The 18,835-nt window shown below is 51.3% G+C and overlaps 1 protein-coding gene across 1 annotated transcript in view; it reads left to right on the forward strand.

Moving 5' to 3' along the window:
* Positions 1 to 60: 60 nt before the first annotated feature.
* The window catches only part of LOC135531810 (structural maintenance of chromosomes protein 2-like), a gene marked incomplete at its 5' end in the record, with an annotated part of 63,257 nt that continues 44,482 nt past the window's right edge, over positions 61 to 18,835 (forward strand). Inside the window, 5 exon segments of the mRNA XM_064959600.1 lie at positions 61 to 144; positions 803 to 934; positions 1,901 to 2,050; positions 2,318 to 2,554; positions 2,875 to 3,034. Of these exon segments, the coding sequence (XP_064815672.1) occupies positions 61 to 144; positions 803 to 934; positions 1,901 to 2,050; positions 2,318 to 2,554; positions 2,875 to 3,034 (763 nt within the window).

Raw genomic sequence — 18,835 nt, forward strand, 5'->3', positions numbered from 1 at the left:
CCTCTCCGTCCCCTCTCCGTCTCTCCGTCCTCCTGTAGGAGCGGCCTTCATACTCTGGAGTACTGCCAGAAGTTGATGAGGGAGATAGAACACCTGAGTCGTCTGTACGTGGCCTGGCTGTTTGTCTGCGCTGAGGAGACCAAGGTACACACACACACACACACACTCTGAAGGTCCTGTGTGGAATATTACGTCATGTTTAGTCGTCGTGGTGTCTTGTCCTGTTGTTGTGTTGTCTTATCATGTCGTGGTGTCTTGTCTTGTTGTCGTGGTGTCTTGTCTTGTTGTCGTGGTGTCTTGTCTTGTTGTCGTGGTGTCTTGTCTTGTTGTCGTGGTGTCTTGTTGTCGTGGTGTCTTGTCTTGTTGTCGTGGTGTCTTGTCTTGTTGTCGTGGTGTCTTGTTGTCGTGGTGTCTTGTCCTGTTGTCTTGTCGTCGTGGTGTCTTGTCCTGTTGTCTTGTCGTCGTGGTGTCTTGTCCTGTTGTCTTGACGTCGTGGTGTCTTGTCCTGTTGTCTTGTCGTGGTGTCTTGTCCTGTTGTCTTGTCCTGTTGTCTTGTCGTCGTGGTGTCTTGTCCTGTTGTCTTGTCGTCGTGGTGTCTTGTCGTCGTGGTGTCTTGTCCTGTTGTGGTGTCTTGTCCTGTTGTGGTGTCTTGTCCTGTAAGCCCAGCAATGTCCGTTGAGGATGAATAACAAAGTGAATAGAATTGAATGTGATTTGGGTTTACATGTGAAGTTTAATGGATCTGTTGTTGATTTAAATCTCAGGTGAAGTTTAATGGATCTGTTGTTGATTTAAATCTCAGGTGAAGTCAGCGGAGGACCTGAAGGTGATGCAGGACTCCATCACTCAGCTGCAGGCCAACATGGCAGACAACGAAAACAAGGTCCAGGAACTCTCCGCCCAGATACAGGAACTGCAGAAGAAGAGAGACCAAGTAATGAAATGCTATTCAATTCAATTCAACTTTATTAATCCATTCTGGGAGCTTTGGGGAGAGAAACAAACAAACATGTTGCAGATAACATAGAACGTGTATAGGCACCACTTCTCTAATGTGAACGGATGATAGTGGCAGATCTATGCAACACGTTTCTATCTGCAGCTGTTGGATCTCATTGAATGAGCTCTTTGGTCACGGACAGATACTTTTCAAACATTTAGCTCTGAGGTTATTATATTTGACTATGTTCTGTCGGGGGTGTCTTGGGGGGGGGGTGTCTTGACGCCTGTCGGGGGGGGGGGCGCCTGTCGGGGGGGGGTGTCTGACGCCTGTCGGGGGGGGACGCCTGTCGTGGGGGGGGGTCCTGACGCCTGTCCTGACGCCTGTCGGGGGGGGTCCTGACGCCTGTCGGGGGGGGTCCTGACGCCTGTCGGGGGGGGTGGGGTCTGTCTCCTGTCCTACAGGAGGTTGGTGGGGTCTGAAGGGGGGGGGAGTGGGTGCTGAAGGGGTTAGAGGGGGGCCTGACGCCTGTCGGCAGGGGTGTCCTGACGCCTGTCTTGTCTCCTGTCCTACAGGAGGTTGGTGGGGTGCTGAAGGGGTTAGAGGAGGGGGTTGTCCTGACGCCTGTCGGGGGGTGTCCTGACACCTGTCTGTCTCCTGTCCTACAGGGAGGTTGGTGGGGTGCTGAAGGGGTTAGAGGAGGGGGTTGTCCTGACGCCTGTCGGGAGGTGTGTCCTGACACCTGTCTGTCTCCTGTCCTACAGGAGGTTGGTGGGGTGCTGAAGGGGTTAGAGGAGGGGGGGGGGGTTGTTCTGACGCCTGTCGGGAGGTGTGTCCTGACACCTGTCTGTCTCCTGTCCTACAGGAGGTTGGTGGGGTGCTGAAGGGGTTAGAGGAGGGGGGTCCTGACGCCTGTCGGGGGGGGTCTGTCCTGACGCCTGTCTGTCTCCTGTCCTACAGGAGGTTGGTGGGGTGCTGAAGGGGTTAGAGGAGGCTCTGTCTGAGGTGCAGCGGGTCGATGCTAAAGCCCAGAGTGCTGTGGACATGAAGAAACAGAACCTGGCAGAGGAGAACAAGAAGAGGAAGGAACTGGTGAAGAGCATGGCGGAGGTGAGAGGAGAGAGGGTGTAGGGGTGGTGTGTGAGAGAGGGGGGTGTAGGGGTGGTGTGTGTGTGTGAGAGAGAGAGAGGAAGACGAGCAGACAGCCTGAAGTATGACTAACTAAAACCAATGCCTCTCCCTCCCCTCTCCCCTCTCTCTCTCCCCTCTCTCTCTCCCTCCCCTCTCTCTCCTTTCTCTCTCCTTTCCTCTCTCCTTTCCTCTCTCCTTTCTCTATCCCCTCTCTCTCCTCTCTCCTCTGTCTGTGTTCCCCCCCAGGATAAGAAGATACTAGTGGTTAAGGAAGCGGAGGTGTCCAAGGTAGCAGAGAGAAGCTGTCTGCCCTACAGGAGGAAGGTCAGAAGGATAAGCGCCGCCCTAGAGGCAGCACAGTGTCACTTCAAGGCTGTGTCCGCAGGGCTGTCCACCAATGAGGACGGAGAAGAGGCCACGCTCGCCGGACAGATGATGACCTGCAAGAACGACATTAGTAAAGCTGACACTGAGGCCAAACAGGTGAGAACGGATTGAGTCATAATATATATAATAATAATAATGATAATAATGATAATAATAATTATATATATGAGAGTTGATTGATTTTGTATTGAAACCTATTTGAAACTGAGAATTGATTGATTGATTGAAGGAAGGATATGAGTCAAGCTGACACAGGCCCAACGGGTGACGATGACCTCTGACCTACGACCTTCAAAGAATGCAAACTCCATGAGAATGATGACCTCAATAAAACAGTTGTGAATGAGTTTTTTCTGCTGTGTTGGATGAGTGTCTCATCAAGCGTTCGTTCTCTCCCTGTCGGTTCTTCTCCCCAGGCCCAGATGAAGCTGAAACATGCCCAGCAGGAGTTGAAGACCAAGCAGACTGAGGTCAAGAAGATGGACTCTGGTTACCAGAAAGACCAGGGGGCCTTCAACACTGTCAAGAAGAACAAGGAGAAACTAGAGGCCGATATGGGGAAACTACAGTACCAAGGTAGAGGTGGAGGAGGGAGGAACTAGAGGCTGATATGGGGAAACTACAGTACCAAGGTAGAGGAGGAGGAGGAACTAGAGGCTGATATGGGGAAACTACAGTACCAAGGTAGAGGAGGAGGAGGAACTAGAGGCTGATATGGGGAAACTACAGTACCAAGGTAGAGGAGGAGGAGAAGCTAGAGGCTGATATGGGGAAACTACAGTACCAAGGTAGAGGAGGAGGAGGAGCTAGAGGCTGATATGGGGAAACTACAGCACCAAGGTAGAGGAGGAGGAGGAGGGACTAGAGGCTGATATGGGGAAACTACAGTACCAAGGTAGAGGAGAGGAGGAGGAGGAACTAGAGAGGCTGATATGGGGAAACTACAGTACCAAGGTAGAGGAGGAGGAGGAGTACCAAGGTAGAGGAGGAGAGGCTGATATGGGGAAACTACAGTACCAAGGTAGAGGAGGAGGAGGGAACTAGAGGCTGATATGGGGAAACTACAGTACCAAGGTAGAGGAGGAGGAGGAGCTAGAGGCTGATATGGGGAAACTACAGTACCAAGGTAGAGGAGGAGGAGGAACTAGAGGCTGATATGGGGAAACTACAGTACCAAGGTAGAGGAGGAGGGGGGAGGAACTAGAGGCTGATATGGGGAAACTACAGTACCAAGGTAGAGGAGGAGGAGGAACTAGAGGCTGATATGGGGAAACTACAGTACCAAGGTAGAGGAGGAGGGAGGGAGGAACTAGAGGCTGATATGGGGAAACTACAGTACCAAGGTAGAGGAGGAGGAGGGAGGAACTAGAGGCTGATATGGGGAAACTACAGTACCAAGGTAGAGGAGGAGGGGAGGGACTAGAGGCTGATATGGGGAAACTACAGTACCAAGGTAGAGGAGGAGGAGGAGGAACTAGAGACTGATATGGGGAAACTACAGTACCAAGGTAGAGGAGGAGGAGGAGGGAGGAACTAGAGGCTGATATGGGGAAACTACAGTACCAAGGTAGAGGAGGAGGAGGGACTAGAGGCTGATATGGGGAAACTACAGTACCAAGGTAGAGGAGGAGGAGGAACTAGAGGCTGATATGGGGAAACTACAGTACCAAGGTAGAGGAGGAGGAGGAGGAGGAACTAGAGGCTGATATGGGGAAACTACAGTACCAAGGTAGAGGATGGGGGAGGAGGAGGAACTAGAGGCTGATATGGGGAAACTACAGTACCAAGGTAGAGGAGGAGGGGGAGGAACTAGAGGCTGATATGGGGAAACTACAGTACCAAGGTAGAGGAGAGGAGGAGGAGGAACTAGAGGCTGATATGGGGAAACTACAGTACCAAGGTAGAGGAGGAGGAGGAGGAACTAGAGGACTGATATGGGGAAACTACAGTACCAAGGTAGAGGAGGAGGAGGAGGGAGGAACTAGAGGCTGATATGGGGAAACTACAGTACCAAGGTAGAGGAGGAGGAGGAACTAGAGGCTGATATGGGGAAACTACAGTACCAAGGTAGAGGAGGAGGAGGAGGGACTAGAGGCTGATATGGGGAAACTACAGTACCAAGGTAGGGAGGAGGAGGAGGAGGAGGAACTAGAGGCTGATATGGGGAAACTACAGTACCAAGGTAGAGGAGGAGGGAGGGACTAGAGGCTGATATGGGGAAACTACAGTACCAAGGTAGAGGAGGAGGAGGAACTAGAGGCTGATATGGGGAAACTACAGTACCAAGGTAGAGGAGGAGGAGGAACTAGAGGCTGATATGGGGAAACTACAGTACCAAGGTAGAGGAGGAGGAGGAGGGAGGAACTAGAGGCTGATATGGGGAAACTACAGTACCAAGGTAGAGGAGGAGGAGGAGGAACTAGAGGCTGATATGGGGAAACTACAGTACCAAGGTAGAGGAGGAGGAGGAACTAGAGGCTGATATGGGGAAACTACAGTACCAAGGTAGAGGAGGAGGAGGGACTAGAGGCTGATATGGGGAAACTACAGTACCAAGGTAGAGGAGGAGGAGGAACTAGAGGCTGATATGGGGAAAACTACAGTACCAAGGTAGAGGAGGAGGAGGAGGAGGAACTAGAGGCTGATATGGGGAAACTACAGTACCAAGGTAGAGGAGGAGGAGGAGGGAGGAACTAGAGGCTGATATGGGGAAACTACAGTACCAAGGTAGAGGAGGGGGAGGGACTAGAGGCTGATATGGGGAAACTACAGTACCAAGGTAGAGGAGGAGGAGGAGGGACTAGAGGCTGATATGGGGAAACTACAGTACCAAGGAGGAGGAGGGACTAGAGGCTGATATGGGGAAACTACAGTACCAAGGTAGAGGAGGAGGAGGGACTAGAGGCTGATATGGGGAAACTACAGTACCAAGGTAGAGGAGGAGGAGGAACTAGAGACTGATATGGGGAAACTACAGTACCAAGGTAGAGGAGGAGGAGGAACTAGAGGCTGATATGGGGAAACTACAGTACCAAGGTAGAGGAGGAGGAACTAGAGGCTGATATGGGGAAACTACAGTACCAAGGTAGAGGAGGAGGAGGAACTAGAGGCTGATATGGGGAAACTACAGTACCAAGGTAGAGAGGAGGAGGAGGATGGGGAACTAGAGGCTGATATGGGGAAACTACAGTACCAAGGTAGAGGAGGAGGAGGGGAGGGAGGAACTAGAGGCTGATATGGGGAAACTACAGTACCAAGGTAGAGGAGGAGGAGGAACTAGAGGCCGATATGGGGAAACTACAGTACCAAGGTAGAGGAGGAGGAGTAGGAGGGACTAGAGGCTGATATGGGGAAACTACAGTACCAAGGTAGAGGAGGAGGAGGAACTAGAGGCTGATATGGGGAAACTACAGTACCAAGGTAGGAGGAGGAGGAGGAACTAGAGGCTGATATGGGGAAACTACAGTACCAAGGTAGAGGAGGAGGAGGAACTAGAGGCTGATATGGGGAAACTACAGTACCAAGGTAGAGGAGGAGGAGGAACTAGAGGCTGATATGGGGAAACTACAGTACCAAGGTAGAGGAGGAGGAGGAACTAGAGGCTGATATGGGGAAACTACAGTACCAAGGTAGAGGAGGAGGAGGAACTAGAGGCTGATATGGGGAAACTACAGTACCAAGGTAGAGGAGGAGGAGGGACTAGAGGCTGATATGGGGAAACTACAGTACCAAGGTAGAGGAGGAGGAGTAGGAGGGACTAGAGGCTGATATGGGGAAACTACAGTACCAAGGTAGAGGAGGAGGAGGAACTAGAGGCTGATATGGGGAAACTACAGTACCAAAGGTAGAGGAGGAGGAGGAGAGGCTGATATGGGGAAACTACAGTACCAAGGTAGAGGAGGAGAAGGAACTAGAGGCTGATATGGGGAAACTACAGTACCAAGGTAGAGGAGGAGGGACTAGAGGCTGATATGGGGAAACTACAGTACCAAGGTAGAGTAGGAGGAGGAGGAACTAGAGGCTGATATGGGGAAACTACAGTACCAAGGTAGAGGAGGAGGAGAGGCTGATATGGGGAAACTACAGTACCAAGGTAGAGGAGGAGGAGGAACTAGAGGCTGATATGGGGAAACTACAGTACCAAGGTAGGAGGAGGAGGAGGAACTAGAGGCTGATATGGGGAAACTACAAGTACCAAGGTAGGAGGAGGAGGGAGGAACTAGAGGCTGATATGGGGAAACTACAGTACCAAGGTAGAGGAGGAGGAGGAACTAGGAGGCTGATATGGGGAAACTACAGTACCAAGGTAGAGGAGGAGGAGGAACTAGAGGCTGATATGGGGAAACTACAGTACCAAGGTAGAGGAGGAGGAGGAGGGACTAGAGGCTGATATGGGGGAAACTACAGTACCAAGGTAGAGGAGGAGGAGGAGGACTAGAGGCTGATATGGGGAAACTACAGTACCAAGGTAGAGGAGGAGGAGGAACTAGAGGGCTGATATGGGGAAACTACAAGGTACTAGAGGCTGATATGGGGTACAGTACCAAGGTAGAGGAGGAGGAGGAACTAGAGGCTGATATGGGGAAACTACAGTACCAAGGTAGAGGAGGAGGAGGACTAGAGGCTGATATGGGGAAACTACAGTACCAAGGTAGAGGAGGAGGAGGAACTAGAGGCTGATATGGGGAAACTACAGTACCAAGGTAGAGGAGGAGGAGGAACTAGAGGCTGATATGGGGAAACTACAGTACCAAGGTAGAGGAGGAGGAGGAACTAGAGGCTGATATGGGGAAACTACAGTACCAAGGTAGAGGAGGAGGAGAACTAGAGGCTGATATGGGGAAACTACAGTACCAAGGTAAGAGGAGGAGGAGGAACTAGAGGCTGATATGGGGAAACTACAGTACCAAGGTAGAGGAGGAGGAGGAACTAGAGGCTGATATGATATGGGAAACTACAGTACCAAGGTAGAGGCTGATGTGGAAACTACAGTACCAAGGTAGGAGGAGGAACTAGAGGCTGATATGGGGAAACTACAGTACCAAGGTAGAGGAGGAGGAGGAACTAGAGGCTATGGGGAAACTACAGTACCAAGGTAGAGGAGGAGGAGGAACTAGAGGCTGATATGGGGAAACTACAGTACCAAGGTAGAGGAGGAGGAGGAGGGAGGAACTAGCGGCTGATATGGGGAAACTACAGTACCAAGGTAGAGGAGGAGGGAGGAACTAGAGGCTGATATGGGGAAACTACAGTACCAAGGTAGAGGAGGAGGAGGAACTAGAGGCTGATATGGGGAAACTACAGTACCAAGGTAGAGGAGGAGGAGGAGGGAGGAACTAGAGGCTGATATGGGGAAACTACAGTACCAAGGTAGAGGAGGAGGGAGGAACTAGAGGCTGATATGGGGAAACTACAGTACCAAGGTAGAGGAGGAGGAGGAACTAGAGGCTGATATGGGGAAACTACAGTACCAAGGTAGAGGAGGAGGAGGGACTAGAGGCTGATATGGGGAAACTACAGTACCAAGGTAGAGGAGGAGGAGGGAGGAACTAGAGGCTGATATGGGGAAACTACAGTACCAAGGTAGAGGAGGAGGAACTAGAGGCTGATAGGTAGAGGAGGAGGAGGAACTAGAGGCATGGGGAAACTACAGTACCAAGGTAGAGGAGGAGGAGGAACTAGAGGCTGATATGGGGAAACTACAGTACCAAGGTAGAGGAGGAGGAGGAGGAACTAGAGGCTGATATGGGGAAACTACAGTACCAAGGTAGAGGAGGAGGGGAGGACTAGAGGCTGATATGGGGAAACTACAGTACCAAGGTAGAGGAGGAGGAGGAACTAGAGGCTGATATGGGGAAAACTACAGTACTAGAGGCTGGATATGGGGTACAGTACCAAGGTAGAGGAGGAGGAGGAACTAGAGGCTGATATGGGGAAACTACAGTACCAAGGTAGAGGAGGAGGAGGAGGAGGAGGAACTAGAGGCTGATATGGGGAAACTACAGTACCAAGGTAGGAGGAGGAGGAGGAACTAGAGGCTGATATGGGGAAACTACAGTACCAAGGTAGGCTGATGGGGGAGGAGGAGAGGGGAACTAGAGGCTGATATGGGGAAACTACAGTACCAAGGTAGAGATATGGGGAAACTACAGTACCAAGGAGGAGGAACTAGAGGCTGATATGGGGAAACTACAGTACCAAGGTAGAGGAGGAGGAGGGACTAGAGGCTGATATGGGGAAACTACAGTACCAAGGTAGAGGAGGAGGAGGAGGAACTAGAGACTGATATGGGGAAACTACAGTACCAAGGTAGAGGAGGAGGGGAGGAACTAGAGGCTGATATGGGGAAACTACGGTACCAAGGTAGAGGAGGAGGGGAGGAACTAGAGGCTGATATGGGGAAACTACAGTACCAAGGTAGAGGAGGGATAGGAGTACCGAGGGAGGAGGAGGAACTAGAGGCTGATATGGGGAAACTACAGTACCAAGGTAGAGGAGGAGGAGCTAGAGGCTGATATGGGGAAACTACAGTACCAAGGTAGAGGAGGGGGAGGACTAGAGGCTGATATGGGGAAACTACAGTACCAAGGTAGAGGAGGAGGAGGAGGAGGGAGGAACTAGAGGCTGATATGGGGAAACTACAGTACCAAGGTAGAGGAGAGGAGGAGGAACTAGAGGCTGATATGGGGAAACTACAGTACCAAGGTAGAGGAGGAGGTAAAACCTTTCACGCTTTCACAACAATAGTTAAGGATTAAATGTTGAGCCTGGTGTTGACGTCAGATGTGTTTATTAGATGGGAAGGAGGAGGAGGAGAGGAGGCTGGTGTTTATTAGAGGAGGAGGAGGGGAGGCTGGTGTTTATTAGATGGGGAGGAGGAGGAGGAGGCTGGTGTTTATTAGATGGGAAGGAGGGGGAGGGAGGCTGGTGTTTATTAGATGGGAAGGAGGAGGAGGAGGCTGGTGTTTATTAGATGGGGAGGAGGAGGAGGAGGAGGAGGGAGGCTGGTGTTTATTAGATGGGAGGGAGGCTGGTGTTTATTAGATGGGAAGGAGGAGGAGGAGGCTGGTGTTTATTAGATGGGGAGGAGGAGGAGGGAGGCTGGTGTTTATTAGATGGGAAGGAGGAGGAGGAGGGAGGCTGGTGTTTATTAGATGGGAAGGAGGAGGAGGAGGAGGCTGGTGTTTATTAGATGGGAAGGAGGAGGAGGGAAGGAGGAAGGAGGAGGGAGGAGGGAGGCTGGTGTTTATTAGATGGGAAGGAGGAGGAGGAGGGAGGCTGGTGTTTATTAGATGGGAAGGAGGAGGAGGGGGAGGCTGGTGTTTATTAGATGGGAAGGAGGAGGAGGAGGGAGGCTGGTGTTTATTAGATGGGAAGGAGGAGGAGGAGGGAGGCTGGTGTTTATTAGATGGGAAGGAGGAGGAGGAGGAGGCTGGTGTTTATTAGATGGGAAGGAGGAGGAGGAGGGAGGCTGGTGTTTATTAGATGGGAAGGAGGAGGAGGAGGGAGGCTGGTGTTTATTAGATGGGAAGGAGGAGGAGGAGGAACTAGAGGCTGATATGGGGAAACTACAGTACCAAGGTAGAGGAGGAGGAACTAGAGGCTGATATGGGGAAACTACAGTACCAAGGTAGAGGAGGAGTAACTAGAGGCTGATATGGGGAAACTACAGCACCAAGGTAGAGGAGGAGGAGGGACTAGAGGCTGATATGGGGAAACTACAGTACCAAGGTAGAGGAGGAGGGGGGAGGAACTAGAGGCTGATATGGGGAAACTACAGTACCAAGGTAGAGGAGGAGGAGGAACTAGAGGCTGATATGGGGAAACTACAGTACCAAGGTAGAGGAGGAGGGAGGAACTAGAGGCTGATATGGGGAAACTACAGTACCAAGGTAGAGGAGGAGGGAGAAACTAGAGGCTGATATGGGGAAACTACAGTACCAAGGTAGAGGAGGAGGAGGAACTAGAGGCTGATATGGGGAAACTACAGTACCAAGGTAGAGGAGGAGGGAGAAACTAGAGGCTGATATGGGGAAACTACAGTACCAAGGGGAAACTAGAGGCTGATATGGGGAAACTACAGTACCAAGGTAGAGGAGGAACTAGAGGCTGATATGGGGAAACTACAGTACCAAGGTAGAGGAGGAGGAGGAGGAACTAGAGGCTGATATGGGGAAACTACAGTACCAAGGTAGAGGAGGAGGAGGAACTAGAGGCTGATATGGGGAAACTACAGTACCAAGGTAGAGGAGGAGGGAGAAACTAGAGGCTGATATGGGGAAACTACAGTACCAAGGTAGAGGAGGAACTAGAGGCTGATGGGGAAACTACAGTACCAAGGTAGAGGAGGAGGAGGAGGAACTAGAGGCTGATATGGGGAAACTACAGTACCAAGGTAGAGGAGGAGGAGGAGGAACTAGAGGCTGATATGGGGAAACTACAGTACCAAGGTAGAGGAGGAGGAGGAGGAGGGACTAGAGGCTGATATGGGGAAACTACAGTACCAAGGTAGAGGAGGAGGGAGGAACTAGAGGCTGATATGGGGAAACTACAGTACCAAGGTAGAGGAGGAGGAGGACTAGAGGCTGATATGGGGAAACTACAGTACCAAGGTAGAGAGGAGGAGGAGGGACTAGAGGCTGATATGGGGGAAACTGGGGAACAGTACCAAGGTAGAGGAGGAGGAGGAACTAGAGGCTGATATGGGGAAACTACAGTACCAAGGTAGAGGAGGAGGGAGGAACTAGAGGCTGATATGGGGAAACTACAGTACCAAGGTAGAGGAGGAGGAGGGAGGAACTAGAGGCCGATATGGGGAAACTACAGTACCAAGGTAGAGGAGGAGCTAGAGGCTGATATGGGGAAACTACAGTACCAAGGTAGAGGAGGAGGGACTAGAGGCTGATATGGGGAAACTACAGTACCAAGGTAGAGGAGGAGGAGGAGGGAGGAACTAGAGGCTGATATGGGGAAACTACAGTACCAAGGTAGAGGAGGAGGAACTAGAGGCTGATATGGGGAAACTACAGTACCAAGGTAGAGGAGGAGGTAAAACCTTTCACGCTTTCACAACAATAGTTAAGGATTAAATGTTGAGCCTGGTGTTGACGTCAGATGTGTTTATTAGATGGGAAGGAGGAGGAGGAGGGAGGCTGGTGTTTATTAGAGGAGGAGGAGGAGGGAGGCTGGTGTTTATTAGATGGGGAGGAGGAGGAGGGAGGCTGGTGTTTATTAGATGGGAAGGAGGGGGAGGGAGGCTGGTGTTTATTAGATGGGAAGGAGGAGGAGGGAGGCTGGTGTTTATTAGATGGGGAGGAGGAGGAGGAGGAGGAGGGAGGCTGGTGTTTATTAGATGGGAGGGAGGCTGGTGTTTATTAGATGGGAAGGAGGAGGAGGGAGGCTGGTGTTTATTAGATGGGGAGGAGGAGGAGGGAGGCTGGTGTTTATTAGATGGGAAGGAGGAGGAGGGAGGCTGGTGTTTATTAGATGGGAAGGAGGAGGAGGAGGGAGGCTGGTGTTTATTAGATGGGAAGGAGGAGGAGGAGGGAGGCTGGTGTTTATTAGATGGGAAGGAGGAGGAGGGAGGCCGGTGTTTATTAGATGGGAAGGAGGAGGAGGAGGGAGGCTGGTGTTTATTAGATGGGAAGGAGGAGGAGGAGGGAGGCTGGTGTTTATTAGATGGGAAGGAGGAGGAGGGGGAGGCTGGTGTTTATTAGATGGGAAGGAGGAGGAGGAGGAGGGAGGCTGGTGTTTATTAGATGGGAAGGAGGGAGGAGGAGGGAGGCTGGTGTTTATTAGATGGGAAGGAGGAGGAGGGACCAAGGTGTTTATTAGATGGGAAGGAGGAGGAGGAGGGAGGCTGGTGTTTATTAGATGGGAAGGAGGAGGAGGAGGGAGGCTGGTGTTTATTAGATGGGAAGGAGGAGGAGGAGGGAGGCTGGTGTTTATTAGATGGGAAGGAGGAGGAGGAGGAACTAGAGGCTGATATGGGGAAACTACAGTACCAAGGTAGAGGAGGAGGAACTAGAGGCTGATATGGGGAAACTACAGTACCAAGGTAGAGGAGGAGTAACTAGAGGCTGATATGGGGAAACTACAGCACCAAGGTAGAGGAGGAGGAGGGACTAGAGGCTGATATGGGGAAACTACAGTACCAAGGTAGAGGAGGAGGAGGGAGGAACTAGAGGCTGATATGGGGAAACTACAGTACCAAGGTAGAGGAGGAGGAGGAACTAGAGGCTGATATGGGGAAACTACAGTACCAAGGTAGAGGAGGAGGAGAAACTAGAGGCTGATATGGGGAAACTACAGTACCAAGGTAGAGGAGGAGGGAGAAACTAGAGGCTGATATGGGGAAACTACAGTACCAAGGTAGAGGAGGAGGAGGAACTAGAGGCTGATATGGGGAAACTACAGTACCAAGGTAGAGGAGGAGGAGAAACTAGAGGCTGATATGGGGAAACTACAGTACCAAGGTAGAGGAGGAGGGAGAAACTAGAGGCTGATATGGGGAAACTACAGTACCAAGGTAGAGGAGGAGGAACTAGAGGCTGATATGGGGAAACTACAGTACCAAGGTAGAGGAGAGGAGGAACTAGAGGCTGATATGGGGAAACTACAGTACCAAGGTAGAGGAGGAGGAGGAGGAACTAGAGGCTGATATGGGGAAACTACAGTACCAAGGTAGAGGAGGAGGGAGGAACTAGAGGCTGATATGGGGAAACTACAGTACCAAGGTAGAGGAGGAGGAGAAACTAGAGGCTGATGGGGAAACTACAGTACCAAGGTAGAGGAGGAACTGATATGGGGAAACTACAGTACCAAGGTAGAGGAGGAGGAGGAGGAACTAGAGGCTGATATGGGGAAACTACAGTACCAAGGTAGAGGAGGAGGAGGAACTAGAGGCTGATATGGGGAAACTACAGTACCAAGGTAGAGAGGAGGAACTAGAGGCTGATATGGGGAAACTACAGTACCAAGGTAGAGGAGGAGGAGGAGGAACTAGAGGCTGATATGGGGAAACTACAGTACCAAGGTAGAGGAGGTGGAGGAGGAGGGACTAGAGGCTGATATGGGGAAACTACAGTACCAAGGTAGAGGAGGAGGGAGGAACTAGAGGCTGATATGGGGAAACTACAGTACCAAGGTAGAGGAGGAGGAGGGACTAGAGGCTGATATGGGGAAACTACAGTACCAAGGTAGAGGAGGAACTAGAGGCTGATATGGGGAAACTACAGTACCAAGGTAGAGGAGGAGGAGGAACTAGAGGCTGATATGGGGAAACTACAGTACCAAGGTAGAGGAGGAGGGAGGAACTAGAGGCTGATATGGGGAAACTACAGTACCAAGGTAGAGGAGGAGGAGGGAGGAACTAGAGGCCGATATGGGGAAACTACAGTACCAAGGTAGAGGAGGAGCTAGAGGCTGATATGGGGAAACTACAGTACCAAGGTAGAGGAGGAGGGACTAGAGGCTGATATGGGGAAACTACAGTACCAAGGTAGAGGAGGAGGAGGAGGGAGGAACTAGAGGCTGATATGGGGAAACTACAGTACCAAGGTAGAGGAGGAGGAACTAGAGGCTGATATGGGGAAACTACAGTACCAAGGTAGAGGAGGAGGTAAAACCTTTCACGCTTTCACAACAATAGTTAAGGATTAAATGTTGAGCCTGGTGTTGACGTCAGATGTGTTTATTAGATGGGAAGGAGGAGGAGGAGGGAGGCTGGTGTTTATTAGAGGAGGAGGAGGAGGGAGGCTGGTGTTTATTAGATGGGGGGAGGAGGAGGGAGGCTGGTGTTTATTAGATGGGAAGGAGGGGGAGGGAGGCTGGTGTTTATTAGATGGGAAGGAGGAGGAGGGAGGCTGGTGTTTATTAGATGGGGAGGAGGAGGAGGAGGAGGAGGAGGCTGGTGTTTATTAGATGGGAGGGAGGCTGGTGTTTATTAGATGGGAAGGAGGAGGAGGGAGGCTGGTGTTTATTAGATGGGGAGGAGGAGGAGGAGGCTGGTGTTTATTAGATGGGAAGGAGGAGGAGGGAGGCTGGTGTTTATTAGATGGGAAGGAGGAGGAGGAGGGAGGCTGGTGTTTATTAGATGGGAAGGAGGAGGAGGAGGGAGGCTGGTGTTTATTAGATGGGAAGGAGGAGGAGGGAGGCGGTGTTTATTAGATGGGAAGGAGGAGGAGGAGGGAGGCTGGTGTTTATTAGATGGGAAGGAGGAGGAGGAGGGAGGCTGGTGTTTATTAGATGGGAAGGAGGAGGAGGGGGAGGCTGGTGTTTATTAGATGGGAAGGAGGAGGAGGAGGGAGGCTGGTGTTTATTAGATGGGAAGGAGGAGGAGGAGGGAGGCTGGTGTTTATTAGATGGGAAGGAGGAGGAGGGAGGCTGGTGTTTATTAGATGGGAAGGAGGAGGAGGAGGGAGGCTGGTGTTTATTAGATGGGAAGGAGGAGGAGGAGGGAGGCTGGTGTTTATTAGATGGGAAGGAGGAGGAGGAGGAACTAGAGGCTGATATGGGGAAACTACAGTACCAAGGTAGAGGAGGAGGAACTAGAGGCTGATATGGGGAAACTACAGTACCAAGGTAGAGGAGGAGTAACTAGAGGCTGATATGGGGAAACTACAGCACCAAGGTAGAGGAGGAGGAGGGACTAGAGGCTGATATGGGGAAACTACAGTACCAAGGTAGAGGAGGAGGGAGGAACTAGAGGCTGATATGGGGAAACTACAGTACCAAGGTAGAGGAGGAGGAGGAACTAGAGGCTGATATGGGGAAACTACAGTACCAAGGTAGAGGAGGAGGGAGAAACTAGAGGCTGATATGGGGAAACTACAGTACCAAGGTAGAGGAGGAGGGAGAAACTAGAGGCTGATATGGGGAAACTACAGTACCAAGGTAGAGGAGGAGGAGGAACTAGAGGCTGATATGGGGAAACTACAGTACCAAGGTAGAGGAGGAGGGAGAAACTAGAGGCTGATATGGGGAAACTACAGTACCAAGGTAGAGGAGGAGGGAGAAACTAGAGGCTGATATGGGGAAACTACAGTACCAAAGGAGAGGAGGAACTAGAGGCTGATATGGGGAAACTACAGTACCAAGGTAGAGGAGGAGGAGGAGGAACTAGAGGCTGATATGGGGAAACTACAGTACCAAGGTAGAGGAGGAGGGAGGAACTAGAGGCTGATATGGGGAAACTACAGTACCAAGGTAGAGAGGAGGAACTAGAGGCTGATATGGGGAAACTACAGTACCAAGGTAGAGGAGGAGGAGAACTAGAGCTGATGGGGAAACTACAGTACTAGAGGCTGATATGGGGAAACTACAGTACCAAGGTAGAGGAGGAGGGGAGGAACTAGAGGCTGATATGGGGAAACTACAGTACCAAGGTAGAGGAGGAGGAGGAACTAGAGGCTGATATGGGGAAACTACAGTACCAAGGTAGAGGAGGAGGAGGAACTAGAGGCTGATATGGGGAAACTACAGTACCAAGGTAGAGGAGGAGGAGGGAGGAACTAGAGGCTGATATGGGGAAACTACAGTACCAAGGTAGAGGAGGAGGAGGAACTAGAGGCTATATGGGGAAACTACAGTACCAAGGTAGAGGAGGAGGAGGAGGAACTAGAGGCTGATATGGGGAAACTACAGTACCAAGGTAGAGGAGGAGGAGGAGGGAGGAACTAGAGGCTGATATGGGGAAACTACAGTACCAAGGTAGAGGAGGAGGGAGGAACTAGAGGCTGATATGGGGAAACTACAGTACCAAGGTAGAGGAGGAGGAGGAACTAGAGGCTGATATGGGGAAACTACAGTACCAAGGTAGAGGAGGAGGAGGAGGGAGGAACTAGCGGCTGATATGGGGAAACTACAGTACCAAGGTAGAGGAGGAGGGGAGGAACTAGAGGCTGATATGGGGAAACTACAGTACCAAGGTAGAGGAGGAGGAGGAACTAGAGGCTGATATGGGGAAACTACAGTACCAAGGTAGAGGAGGAGGAGGGACTAGAGGCTGATATGGGGAAACTACAGTACCAAGGTAGAGGAGGAGGAGGGAGGAACTAGAGGCTGATATGGGGAAACTACAGTACCAAGGTAGAGGAGGAGGAACTAGAGGCTGATATGGGGAAACTACAGTACCAAGGTAGAGGAGGAGGAGGAACTAGAGGCTGATATGGGGAAACTACAGTACCAAGGTAGAGGAGGAGGAGGAACTAGAGGCTGATATGGGGAAACTACAGTACCAAGGTAGAGGAGAGGAGGAGGGTACTAGAACTAGGCTGATATGGGGAAACTACAGTACCAAGGTAGAGGAGGAGGAGGAGGAACTAGAGGCTGATATGGGGAAACTACAGTACCAAGGTAGAGGAGGAGGAGGGACTAGAGGCTGATATGGGGAAACTACAGTACCAAGGTAGAGGAGGGGGAGAGACTAGAGGCTGATATGGGGAAACTACAGTACCAAGGTAGAGGAGGAGGAGGAGGAGGGAGGAACTAGAGGCTGATATGGGGAAACTACAGTACCAAGGTAGAGGAGGGGGAGGGACTAGAGGCTGATATGGGGAAACTACAGTACCAAGGTAGAGGAGGAGGAGGAGGGAGGAACTAGAGGCTGATATGGGGAAACTACAGTACCAAGGTAGAGGAGGAGGAGGAACTAGAGGCTGATATGGGGAAACTACAGTACCAAGGTAGAGGAGGAGGGAGGAACTAGAGGCTGATATGGGGAAACTACAGTACCAAGGTAGAGGAGGAGGAGGAGGGGAGGAACTAGAGGCTGATATGGGGAAACTACAGTACCAAGGTAGAGGAGGAGGAGGGAACTAGAGGCTGATATGGGGAAACTACAGTACCAAGGTAGAGGAGGAGGAGGAGGGGGACTAGAGGCTGATATGGGGAAACTACAGTACCAAGGTAGAGGAGGAGGAGGAACTAGAGGCTGATATGGGGAAACTACAGTACCCAAGATAGTACCAAGGTAGAGGAGGAGGAGGAGGGACTAGAGGCTGATATGGGGAAACTACAGTACCAAGGTAGAGGAGGAGGAACTAGAGGCTGATATGGGGAAACTAGTACCAAGGTGATATGGGGAGGAACTAGAGGCTGATATGGGGAAACAGTACCAAGGTAGAGGAGGAGGAGGGACTAGAGGCTGATATGGGGAAACTACAGTACCAAGGTAGAGGAGGAGGAGGAGGGACTAGAGGCTGATATGGGGAAACTACAGTACCAAGGTAGAGGAGGAGGGACTAGAGGCTGATATGGGGAAACTACAGTACCAAGGTAGAGGAGGAGGAGGAGATGGGGACTAGAGGCTGATATGGGGAAACTACAGTACCAAGGTAGAGGAGGAGGAGGAACTAGAGGCTGATATGGGGAAACTACAGTACCAAGGTAGAGAGGAGGAGGAGGGAGGAACTAGAGGCTGATATGGGGAAACTACAGTACCAAGGTAGAGGAGGAGGGAGGAACTAGAGGCTGATATGGGGAAACTACAGTACCAAGGTAGAGGAGGAGGAGGAACTAGAGGCTGATATGGGGAAACTACAGTACCAAGGAACTAGAGGGATATGGGGGAGGAGGGAGGAACTAGAGGCTGATATGGGGAAACTACAGTACCAAGGTAGAGGAGGAGGAGGAGGGACTAGAGGCTGATATGGGGAAACTACAGTACCAAGGTAGAGGAGGAGGAGGAACTAGAGGCTGATATGGGGAAACTACAGTACCAAGGTAGAGGAGGAGGAGGAGGAGGGACTAGAGGCTGATATGGGGAAACTACAGTACCAAGGTAGAGGAGGAGGAGGAACTAGAGGCTGATATGGGGAAACTACAGTACCAAGGTAGAGGAGGAGGAGGAACTAGAGGCTGATATGGGGAAACTACAGTACCAAGGTAGAGGAGGAGGAGGGACTAGAGGCTGATATGGGGAAACTACAGTACCAAGGTAGAGGAGGAGGAGGAACTAGAGGCTGATATGGGGAAACTACAGTACCAAGGTAGAGGAGGAGGAGGAACTAGAGGCTGATATGGGGAAACTACAGTACCAAGGTAGAGGAGGAGGAGGAACTAGAGGCTGATATGGGGAAACTACAGTACCAAGGTAGAGGAGGAGGAGGGACTAGAGGCTGATATGGGGAAACTACAGTACCAAGGTAGGAGGAACTAGAGGAGAGGAACTAGAGGCTGATATGGGGAAACTACAGCACCAAGGTAGAGGAGGAGGAGGAGGAACTAGAGGCTGATATGGGGAAACTACAGTACCAAGGTAGAGGAGGAGGAGGAACTAGAGGCTGATATGGGGAAACTACAGTACCAAGGTAGAGGAGGAGGAGGAGCTAGAGGCTGATATGGGGAAACTACAGTACCAAGGTAGAGGAGGAGGAG

The sequence above is a fragment of the Oncorhynchus masou genome, unplaced genomic scaffold, assembly GCF_036934945.1.
Source record: "Oncorhynchus masou masou isolate Uvic2021 unplaced genomic scaffold, UVic_Omas_1.1 unplaced_scaffold_1655, whole genome shotgun sequence".
Taxonomy (NCBI): Eukaryota; Metazoa; Chordata; class Actinopteri; order Salmoniformes; family Salmonidae; genus Oncorhynchus; species Oncorhynchus masou.